The 12,003-nt window shown below is 36.1% G+C and overlaps 1 protein-coding gene and 1 long non-coding RNA gene across 6 annotated transcripts in view; one reads left to right on the top strand and one right to left on the bottom strand.

Annotated features, from left to right (window-relative positions):
- Positions 1-6,132, top strand: part of LOC121860796 (hydroxyacid-oxoacid transhydrogenase, mitochondrial-like) — a 23,959-nt gene extending 17,827 nt beyond the window's left edge. For 4 of the 5 annotated variants that reach the window (XM_042358180.1, XM_042358181.1, XM_042358178.1 and 1 more), the window contains exons 9-10: positions 785-906; positions 1,557-1,843. In XM_042358180.1, the coding sequence (XP_042214114.1) occupies positions 785-906; positions 1,557-1,640 (206 nt within the window). In that variant the 3' untranslated portion in view covers positions 1,641-1,843. Of the gene's footprint in view, positions 1-784; positions 907-1,556; positions 1,844-5,199 lie in introns of those variants that run through there. The other variant, XR_006087930.1, reaches the window with a different exon arrangement.
- Positions 2,243-5,201, bottom strand: LOC121860799. The gene is made up of 2 exons (XR_006087931.1): positions 4,752-5,201; positions 2,243-2,348 (listed from the first exon to the last, which is right to left on the bottom strand). It is a non-coding gene; the product is annotated as an uncharacterized LOC121860799 (long non-coding RNA).
- Positions 6,133-12,003: the final 5,871 nt, after the last annotated feature.

Below are 12,003 nucleotides of genomic sequence, written 5' to 3' on the forward strand. Positions count from 1 at the left end.
AACTAATGGCAAGAATACTTTTACTTCTTACTTTTACTTTTATCCTATTCGCCACTGATTGCCTTGTTAGCTGCTTGGGCAGTTGGTCATGTCTATTATGCACTGTTGGCAAGTAATGGACATGCATTGGCTCTTGAAAATATCTGAACCTGCTCCAGTGTTGGTCAAGTCTGATCTTGAAAGAGCTCATACTCAGTGCAGTCACAACACTGGCAGTTTGTTCCAAGAATTCACAATTCTCACTCTGAAAAAGTTTGCCCTCATGGCTTCTTCAACCTTGAGCTGTGACCCCTTGTGGTGCAGGTGGAAGTCCTCACCTTGAAAAAATGGAGATGCTTGGAGTGTAGATTGTGGACCAGACCCTAAAGAAAATGGTGTATCTCAAGTGGTTTCGTATCCTCGTTGATGATGATTGGGGAATTTTTCAATGGATTTTTATTTATTTATTTATTTTTTGAGGGGGTGGGTAGTAGAGGTCCTTGAGTGTACACCTATTATATGTATGGCCAGTACAAATGTTTTCTTTTTGTGAATTTGTTTTCTATAAACATTTTGGGAGAACATAACCCTCACATAAAATGAGATTCGTGTTTTGAAAATACTGTACTATATTGGTTCCCTCTTTTTTACAAAATACTGTAGATGTGTTCCTAAAACGTTTTTCATATTTCAGAACCATGTATAAAGTAAACACTCTTACCATACACAACAAGTACTGTTACCCCATATGGATTACTGTACCTGCTGTGAAGTATCACACTGAATCTTAAAATATTTCTTTCAGGCTTGGCTTTGGCTGATGTCCTGCTAGGTTACATGGATGACATGAAGGTGGAGAATGGTCTTGAAGCTCTTGGGTTCACATCGGAAGATATCCCTGCACTGGTGAAGGGAACACTGCCTCAAGTGAGTTTTCAGATTTTCCACAATACAGGTAGTAACTTTATTTTTATCATTGTTTTGACTGGGGGAAAGTTCTAATGAAGAATGATCATTTCTTGAAATACATCCCATTATTTATCCATTATGCTGTCTCAGATTAATTTTATGGAAACCCACAACTAAGATGGAATAGCTAGATTGATAGTTGCTTTCATCCATTTATTTTTCATGATGAATGAAACTTGTGATAACATATCACTTGTATTTTACCCATTACATGTAACCTTGCAAGCTTCACATGTTTTGGATCTACACTGTGGTTGCCCATCTCCTTTTATCCACCTATGACTACTCCCATACCCAGTTTCTTACCACCATATTAATACATATGTCAACAGTTTTCTGAGGCTACATAATTGTAATGTTTTGGTTGTTTTAGAAGAAACCATAAGACAATACTATACTATTATGAATTAGGAAACTACACATAAAATGTAGTCTCCTTAGTAAACTCTCAACACACAATGTAATAATATGGTGGTATTAAACTGGATTTGGGAGAACTCGTGGATGGTTAAGACTAGAGGGCCAACCACAGTACATAGACAAAATACTCATGTCTTCATCTCTTAAGTGTAGGCAATTGTAAATTTCTCATTTTATAATAATTACAGCACCGTGTGACTAAACTGGCACCGCGGGAACAGAGTGAGGAAGACCTGGCAATCCTTTTTGAAAACTCCCTCCGCATTTATTAAGGATTGCTTTATAACTCAACAGTGGCTTGTATTACTGGTCTAGACTCACCTGATGAACAACAGATCCTTAAGGTTTCATAGTCATTTTACTAGATGAGTTACTCAGGAAAAATGAGACTTGGAGATAAGTGTATAACTTACAAGCTGAAGAAGGTAAGAATGTGATAATGTATTTATTTGTACCAATACAAACTCTTCTTATTTGTATGAATTTTTTTTTAATTGTTAAGAAGTTGTAATACCCTTATTAACATATTTTTCTATGTACAATATTGAATTTTAAGAAATCTATATAAGTAACACAATATTTTTTATATACAGTAGTATAATTTGAAATATAAAATTTTTGTACAGGAGTGACCGAAGCAAGTCACTAGTTAGTATTTTGGGGATATTATACAAATTGGTACATTGCTGTTGGATAAATCTTTATTTAAAAAAATAAATACATGGATGTTGATTGACTATCTGCAGAAATATATAAACTAGTCTAGCTTATCAATATAAATGATGGAGTTGCCACATATTTATTATCTCTTTCTTTAACTCTGCTTGGGATGAAGAGGGAATACAAAGCCCCACAAGGATATAAAATGAAACCATTTACCACCAGATTTTTTTATTGTATGAACAAAGGTCGTCTTAGCAAATTGCCGTACAGTACTACAGTAGACCGTTGATATTCATGGGATTAGGTTCTTGAAAAACCTGCAAATTCAGAAACCTTAGTTCAATCAGAAAAAAGGGAGTAAAAGTTCTGGTACAACTGAACATGCGAGGGGAAATGGAAAATGTTTAAGAACCATGCCTGCAATAAACACTGTACCTGCAAACAATAAGACTATTGAAAGTAATGTTTTTTGTTTTGCTTATACAGTAGTCATCCCTTGGTTATCAGGCCTATTTGGGACCGCGCCGAGTGCGTGATAACGAAAAACGCGATAACGAAAGTACAGAACCTATGGGATTTATTCTAATTGGTTCCAGGCACCCAAGACCCAACCCCAACTTTCCCATTTTACGACCATTTAGACCCACTAAAGATATAGATAATCTTATGGTAAATATCAGAAACACACATAGGTATGGCTAGGTTTATTACAAAGTGATGAAAAGGGTACGCTCAATACTGTAGTCCACAAAACATGTAGCTATGCTTTTCTTTATTTGAGTCCCCCGTCATAGGAGTCCGTTTTTTCTCGCTTCAGGACACCTGAGTCCTCTGTTTTCTCTCAATCTTAGAGTGCACCCGAGACTTCGTTATTCCTTAGTAATGACACAGAATTTGAAATTGCAACCCCAATTGCAACTGGGGTTGCAATTGTTGATTACAGCAAATGTGTTATTGTCAATTTGTAGGTGAAAGATTTTATCCTCAATAGATATAGGTGAAGCAAGGGGGTAACATTACACCTGGAGGCAAATGCGTGATAACCAAATTCTCGGCCTGAAAACTGCGCTATAACGGCAGGTGTGCAGATTTTGATGGAGGCATGATAATGAAAACCGCGATAACCAAGTGCGCTATAACCAAGGGATGACTGTACTTTTCTTTTAGGGTGATGCTAATGATTTGAGGTGTTGTCAGTGACATGTGCACAAAATTTATGTTCCAGAAGGCATATCAAAATTTTAAAAGCATAAATAGCCATCTGTTTTGATATACAAAACAGTATTATTTTATTTTTTCAGTTCCACATCTATTTTTCCTTACAAGATTAGCTTGGTACAGTAGGCTGCAAATCACCGATTTTTTTTTATGACTGCCAAAAAATCAAAACATTATCTCAACTTTACGCTGGCGAGGCAGGTTTGTCTTGCTCTAATCCAGAACCCATGTGACTCGGCTCACACATGACTCGTAGTACATGCGAAATAATAAAAAAATAATTCATGCTGTAATCACTATTATATTATTAACTTTCATACATTTTCTACTGGGACAGTGCCAGGCCATTTTCTCGAATAGTGTTGGTACAGAGATTGCACAAGTATTTCTCCCAATAGGCCATGGGTTCAAGTCCTGCTTGGTCCAGACACACGTGAGAAATTTGTTATCCAGTGTGACCCTACCAAACATTAGAGGTTTCCACTGGACACTTGTGGGGGTTAATGTCAGAAAAAATGTGTCTTAGAATTGTTTAAACTCTAGTTTGCAAAGACGAAATTCCCTAAATTCGATTGGTGGCAACAAATGCAATAATAGCCTTTCTAGTAGTTTCCAATTTTCAGCTTACGATATCTCGGTTATGGGTAAAATGTGCCAAAAGTGCCTTAGAAGAAAATTTTTCTTGTTTGTCTGAAATTATCATTAAACTCACAAAAATACCCCCTATCTAATTATATCTACCTATGAATTTACCATTTTTTTTCTCCATTATTATATGTGATAAACATCTTTGGAGAATAAAGAAAAAAATTTAAGAAAAAAAAAGTATCTGCAAAGCTTAACCCCACAAAAAAGAAATGGTAGTTACTACTGATATTTTTTTTTACTTGATTACAAGCAAAAAGTAATCATCCTAGAAAGTAATTAGTTAGATAACTGGAAAAACTACTGAGTTACTGTAATCGATTACAAATACTGTACAAATACAGATACTTCATTACTTGCCTGCCACTATGCAGGTGTCAATTGGTTGTGGGCTCTACCATAAATGGGATTTGAGGATAACTCCTTCATTTGTATTGATATAACTTTATAGAAATTTATGTACTATATAGGTACAAGGTACAAATTTTAGGCTTTGTCATTAATAACTTTTTAATTCAGAAAAATCTGTTGGGAAGGTTTTATAGATGTTAATAAAAATAATAAATAGGGAATTATTCTAATGTTCCCAGCCTTGAAAGCTCAAGATTTATTTTTAAATAAAGATTGTGTGAAAGAGATCGTTTCTTGCCCTACAAAAAAGGGGGAGGGTTGACAGTGACCTCGTAATGCACTAGGAGGTTTGATGCTTTTATATATGGCCTGAAGCTGATGGTCAGAGTTGACTTCCATATACTGTAACAAGGATGAACAAAGTACTGTATGTTAACTCCTGTTACTCTTAACTTGAAACATGAAAATAGTACACACGTTACAAGCCGAGGTTGCCAGCCAATTACCAGAATTATAACGGCACCAACACGTGCCACAGGAGTGCAGCGGTTGAGTAGATACAGCGCTCGCCTCCTGTTCCCGGGGTCAGTGGTTCGATTCCCGGGTGCTCCCAGTTCACCCAACTGTAAATGGGTACCTAGGTTTACAACTCGGGGAAGTCATGTCACAATACCTCACACTTCCTTTATTTCTCTGCTCAATATATCAATTCTTCACTTACTACCTGTATACATTTACACCTTGGTTAACACACATTCACACATGATTCCATTTTTACAGCTTTCATAAGACATGATCCATTTCTGTTTAACCCCCCAGGCACTGGACTATGGTAGGCATATGCCCCCCCACCCCAATGTGGGTATATTTGGGGAATATTTAAAAAATTATTGTAGTCTTACAAATTGGTCATACATGATATGAACAGTAAAGAAATATATATCCTTACCACAGGGACTAGGAAGAGTCAAGAATGCGCATGAAGTGGTGTGTGCATGAGGCAGTCGGGTGAGGTTGGCAGTACTGTACAAGGTAAACAACACTGATTTGTAGGCAGTATGAGGTACAGGACACTTGTTGTATAATGTTATTACTATTTACACGACTATTTACAGTTAATATTACTGCTTCCAGTAATTAATCATGATCACAAATCTGTTGATGGTCAAGAGTCTCCTACTACACTTGGGGTTGGGTAGAACATGTGGTGAGGTGTGCCAAGTTGAAGAGCGAGATCCCTACATCACAAAAGCTGAGATGCTACTGAGAAGCTCACATGTGAAAAATAAATGCCTACTTGGCAACATAATCTAGCCAGCCCCGTGTGCCGATTCAGACAGTACTTTATCATGAAATTACAATACAGGGGTCCTCATTATCTGAGGTTATTAGGGACTGGAAAATCACTAGGAATTTCTGGCCAAGATATAATGAAAATAGGGTCTGAATGGGACCATAAGATAATAAATGACTCAAAATGATTACTTTTATACCTTTTATCATCTATACTCTGGAATTGCAAGAGCATGCAATATGTCTATCATCACACCACTTTTCTTCTGACAAATAATGTCTAATTCACATTCAATCCATAGCTACTATGCTTCCTTTAAGGAACAGCATTTAGTTTAGCACTATGCTTTGAACTCATGGCTAAAAACAATAGCAATATTTCAAGACTGCACGCAAAAAACAATAAAAAACCGCATGAGATTAGACACTGTCTACGGTGTGCAGTTACCCAGCTGACTCGAAGTGTCCAAGACACATGCATGCCATGAAGTCACATAAGGGGAAGGGAGCATGGGCCGGGTGGGTCCCACTGGGTGGCAAGTGGGCAATGCAGGGTCTCAATTGTTTCTCTTACTTTGAGGACACAGCATACATATATCGTTTCTCACTATTGATCTTTTTAAAAAAAAATTATTTCTTTATGGTTCTTTATTTTTATTATTACAGTATTAGTATTGTTATTATTTTATTTTTTATTATCAAATTTATGTACTATGAACTAATTATTAATATTATTGTTGTTATTATTATTACATTTTTGCCCCCCAGGCCCCAATGTGGGTCAGTGACCTGTGCCCGGGTGGGCTAATTTTCGGAAAAAAAATAAAAATTATAACCCACTGCCTCCACGCATACTTGCCACACATCATACCTATGCTCTTAAGTTTTCCTATTTTATAGTTTTATATTAGTATGTATAATTTCGTTATTTCTAAGCCACAATAGAGTACAGTGGTCCCTCGGTTAACGAACGCAATTCGTTCCAGGTCGTTTGTTAACCGAAACCATTGTTTCAATGGGCTCACAGAAAAGTATATACAAAGTACAGTAAAGCCAAAAATGCATAAAGTCAGAAACACTCCTAAAATTCCCCTAGATTGCCCTTAAATCACTATATATATATCGTACATATACACTAGAACTCTTAAATCACTACTGTAATGTGATACAGGTGATTAATTTTATCTCGTGCAAAATATATGACGTTTATATTCAAATTATTCCCTGTCTTGCAAGGATTCCAGCAATGCAAATTATATTATCCTAACCTTAGTCTGAGATGTTATATAAAATAAACACCTTAAAGCATAAAAGAAAACACCAAACTTTTGTCTGGGAACGAAAGGAGGCAGGGAGCCAGCGGTGAGGTGACAGATAGTGTCTGGTGAAATATAATTTGTTTATTTATTTGGGATTTTTGTTTTTAGCTCATAAAATTCATAGAAATTACCCGGCCAGAATATAATTTACATTGCTGGAATTCTTATAAGATAGTGATTAATTTGAATATAAACAAGCTAAAATTTGCATTAGACAAAAATTTTAGATTAATTTAATAATTTTATTATGCTATAACGAACGGATCCTACTACGAATATTCCTATAACAAACGGTTTTACCTATAAAATTGAGAATGCTATAGCGAACGAAACTCCTACAACGAACATTATTTAAAAAAAATTTTTTTTTTTTTTTTACTAATTTGTTTTTTTTATTACAAGTATTAATGATATTCTTTATTTCAGGGGTTTAGATGCATATTTATGCACTTTTTTACAATTTTATATTATATTTTTCAGTGTTAAGTGGTTGTATTTGGGGCCTGGAACGGATTAATCCTATAACGAACGAATGCTATAACGAACAAGGTTCTAGAACCAATTAGATTCGTTATAGCATACCCCACTGTATTCAAATTATTCCGTCTTGCAAGGATTTCAGCAATGCAAATTATATTATCCTAACTTTGGTCTGAGGTATTAGTTATTTTTAAACCTAGTCCTCTAACCCCAAACTTTTCTCAGGAAGGTGGGGAGGGAAGGGTGACAGTGACATGTTTGACAGTTGGCACCTGTGGTGTGAAGTATTTAATTGTCCGTTAGATAAGTTTTTTATTTTTGCTTATAAAATTTTATGGAAGTGACGGGTGAATTTAATTTGCATTGCTGGAATTCTTATAAGATAGTGATTAATTTGAATGTAAACATAGAAGAGATCACTGAATTGGCTGAGTACCTCCTCAGCTTATCAGCTGATGTTCAAAACAAAATGTGATTTTCGTAAGGATTTCGTTAATCCAATTTTTTTTCGTTAACCGAATTGAAGATTCTTATGGAAGGTAATTCGTTAACCGAGGGACCACTGTATTGTAATGATTATTCCACAACTGTCATAGTTTCATTACATGTAACAATGGCTACATGCCATCTCTCAGGCCAACTCATCCCCAGTGTTTTCCCCACCCGGGCATGGGTCATCGACCCGCCATTTGTCCCGAGGAGTTCTGATAAAAGGAATTGCACTGTATGGGGGATGAGTGTGGTAGAAATTGGGGGATGCTTGGCGGTATAGCGGATATTTTTTCTCCTAATAGGACTTTTTACACATACAGTATGCCCGGTTAATTCGTGGATTTTTGTTTTGCAGTCCTCTATTATTTGCGGATGACACCCTGGGTGCACCCAACAATGTCTTGAGGTTAGTTTTAAAGTTGCTGGCATTTTCGTGGCCAGGACAGGGAGCCATTCGTTCTGGAGACAGTAATTTCCTTTACCTGTATTATATACTGTATGTGTGTGTTTGTACACACACACAAAACATATACAAATAAATAATAATGGCAAAATCCAATCAGAAAAAATTTATTAAAAATGTTGAGTCTACCCTCAACTCCATTCCATGCTTTGTTACTAATAGAGCATAGAGTAGACTTAAGGGTAGACTCAACATTTGTAATAAATTTTTTCTGATTATTTGTGAATTTTCCCATTATTATTTATTTGTATAAGTTTTGTGTGTGTGTCTACACACACAATATATGCAATACAGGTAAAAGAAATAATTGTCCTTAGGGCAAACACAAAGGGAATAGAATACATTTCTTTGTACACAAGTTAAAATGTAAACCCAACTCCCCTTCCCCGGGTCAGCAAATGTTATTCGCGGCCATTTTGAGAACCTAGCCCCCGCGTATTTGAAGGGCTTGCTGTTCAGCAATAATTTGGCCTTTTAAATGCAAAACCAGGGATATCAATGACCCCCTGTATTTAATCCAGAGGTTAACATGATCAATAGAAATGTGTTCTGGATATATTTTTTTTTGCTCCAGTCCATTCTGACTCGTTAACCTTGCATGCATGTTGTACTGTGCTATTCTTTCTAGATTTACAAGCTACATCATCAGTGCAAAGTAAGCAATAAGTGACAAGATCACTTTTAAATAGTATTTTCATGTAATAAAGATACACAAATAAGTGAGAATATCACTTTTATATAGTAGAAAATTTGCATGTAAAAAGGTAAACCAAAAATTAAGAAAATGATGGTGTAGTGGTGTTTTGGTTAGAGATACAGTGTGTGTGTGTTGCTGCTACATTGCCATTATTCATTGTTTGGAGTCCAGATTATGGATTTGCTTAAAATATAGCTTGTAAATGGTAATTGTATGTAATAAAAAAAATTCAAGGTACAAATACATAAATAGAATATAAAAATAGTAATTAGTGTTTTAGTATGAGATTGCAGTAAAACCTCTATTTGGGGTTTTACAAATTATGAGGGACACCTTCTCCCATGGGAAAACAAACAAAACCGTGGTACCTTTACGTTATCTGCCCCAATTAAAATTTTAACGTTTTTAAGTACTGTACAGTACCAGATTTAGGGTTATCAGACATAATGGCTCAAACATTGGTGGGCAATGATGGAAAAATGAGTGGAAAAAGCTTGTGTGGCAGACAGTAGACATTCACTCCACAACTGACCCGCGTGAACTGACCGACATGCATATACAGGGTACTTGTTTACACTGGGGCGGGCGGTTGGATCCCATAGCAACATGTGCATCATACATATTTGTAAATTTCTCATAATTTGAAATTTGACAAAATGTTATGAAGTTTGTTACATATACGTATTTCACAACAGCAAATCATTACAATTGATGGGTGATTTTGAATTAGGGTAGTGTGAATTATGGAGGTTGTACTGTATAAGTACAGTACTGGTAAGTGCTTATCACTGCTATGCAACCAAAAGATATCAAAATTAATAAATGAAACACTGTACATATAAACAAATAAATGCCACCACACCACTCACTCCTGGAAACTTAATGTGCATTTAAACCCAAATCTATGCAGATTTTTTAGTGGTATGGACTTGGATTTTGAGCTTTGACTATTAATTTCACACAACACTTGTTTGGCACAATACTTTTTAGGAACTGAGGGATTACCCATTCTCCATTATGTTGTTCTTTTTGTTGAGCAACAATAACGTACTCCATTATGTTGTTCTTTTTGTTGAGCAACAATAACGTACTCCATTATGTTGTTCTTTTTGTTGAGCAACAATAATGTGCTCCATTATGTTGTTCTTTTTGTTGAGCAACAATAACTATGATCAGCTAGCTGGATGAACCATGATGTCAAATGATATGCCAACACCACCACAAATAGGAAGTCTACTATTGCAAACAAAAGGACACACATGGTGCTGTACTCTGAACAGTCTACTGTCCACTATATTGTTAAGGAAAGGCTGAGATTAGTGGTAGCACTTTTATTATCCCCATGATTTACATGGTATGTATATAAAATATAATAAAACCTTGAGCTAATAATGTTCTTTCCTGGTGTATATAGGATGACACTGGTAATGGCAATGATAGCAAGATCTCCACACACTAATTGGGATTCCCTCTAAACAAATATTAAGTGCATTTAAGTAAGCTTGAGAACCCAAAGAAATGAAGTGCCTACAAATGAGGCCCTATTAAATTGCATGTGAATAGAAAGAAAGCTTCAATTAGCAATTTTGAGAATACTTAGCCTAAATGAGTGAGGCAGTGGTGGGTCCTCAAATAAGGAGATCCAGCTTGAGGAAACTGTCTATGTCACACCAAAATAGCAAATACAAATGTTTCACACAATTTCTCAATGTCAGAATATAGACACTAAGGAGTCAGACCCTCTGCTGTAACTCAACCAAGATGGAAAACAACAGACTCATCCCCACTGTTAGTTAGTCTTGACTAATGTGAAAATTTATATAAGCCATTTGGTTGGTTGGCTGTTGGTGCAGCACCGACAGTCTATCCTCCCTCAATGCTGGCTAACTAACAAGTGGAATGGGCGACATGAATATTATAAATGCTAGAGCAAAGCTGTCAAGAGTTAGCTCTCTGGCTTGTTGCTAGTATACGCAAGATTACAAGAGAGCAAAACCTTGCCGATGTTCCCAAAACATGCAAGAAAGAGGAACAAGTTTAAGAATCAAGAAAGTCAAGTACCTGAAAATATTTGGCTCTAAACCTGTGCTGACAAATTTTTCAATTGAAGATCACCTCTTGAACACCACACATTTCCAACAAGGTGTACTGCAATCAATGTTATCATCTCTATGACTTACTGTAGTCATGACTTTGTATTAAAAAAAAATAAATAAATAAATATCCATAAAATTTACAATTAAGATATTGTAGATAAACTTTTATTTTATCATTCTCTTTATTAAGGGATGTCAGAGAACCCAGATAATAAACAAAAATCAAGTAAGGAACTTAAAACATCTTTGCCGAAGAGCAACATGAGCTACAGGATTAGTCTGAGGGCGAGGGAGGGAGGGAGGGAGTGAGGGGCAGCCGGGCTGATCAAGGCACCACAGTGGGGCAGCCAAGTAACCAGGTGTAATAAATATTCATCTTTTGGCTTCTTTATCACAGACATTAAATTCTAAACTGCCATAAGATCTTTGGCTAGTTGACCAAGTTAGTGATGTTTAGTATCCATCAGTGCTAACTTCTTGTTCACCTTTGTCCTGCATCTTCCTAACACTCAACACCTTTAAACAACATTTCCACTAGTCTATGACTAAAAATAAAGAAATGTAGTTCAGATTACCTTTCCCTACAGCTCTAAAATGGAGAATCAGACTTAAATCATAAAGAAATCAACACACCCTGAGAAAATGTGTATTTTTCAAACACAACCGTGTTCCTTCATGTGAATGCATTCACTCCTAAACTCCAATGAGATAAACAACCTTACTCAGAACCACAGAAACACTTTCAACATTTCAAATTTGCTGTACCAATGTTCAGTATGGGCGAGAATCAGTAGAAGTCTCCTGAAAATAACAAGACCTTTAAACCTAGAAAAAGTAGCATTCTCTTGATCATGTGCAGGTGGTGGTGTACGCCTGGGTACATGGGTGCCCTACAGTTGCACACGGCTTCAGCCTCGG

The sequence above is a fragment of the Homarus americanus genome, unplaced genomic scaffold, assembly GCF_018991925.1.
Source record: "Homarus americanus isolate GMGI-L3 unplaced genomic scaffold, GMGI_Hamer_2.0 scaffold23617, whole genome shotgun sequence".
NCBI lineage: Eukaryota > Metazoa > Arthropoda > Malacostraca > Decapoda > Nephropidae > Homarus > Homarus americanus.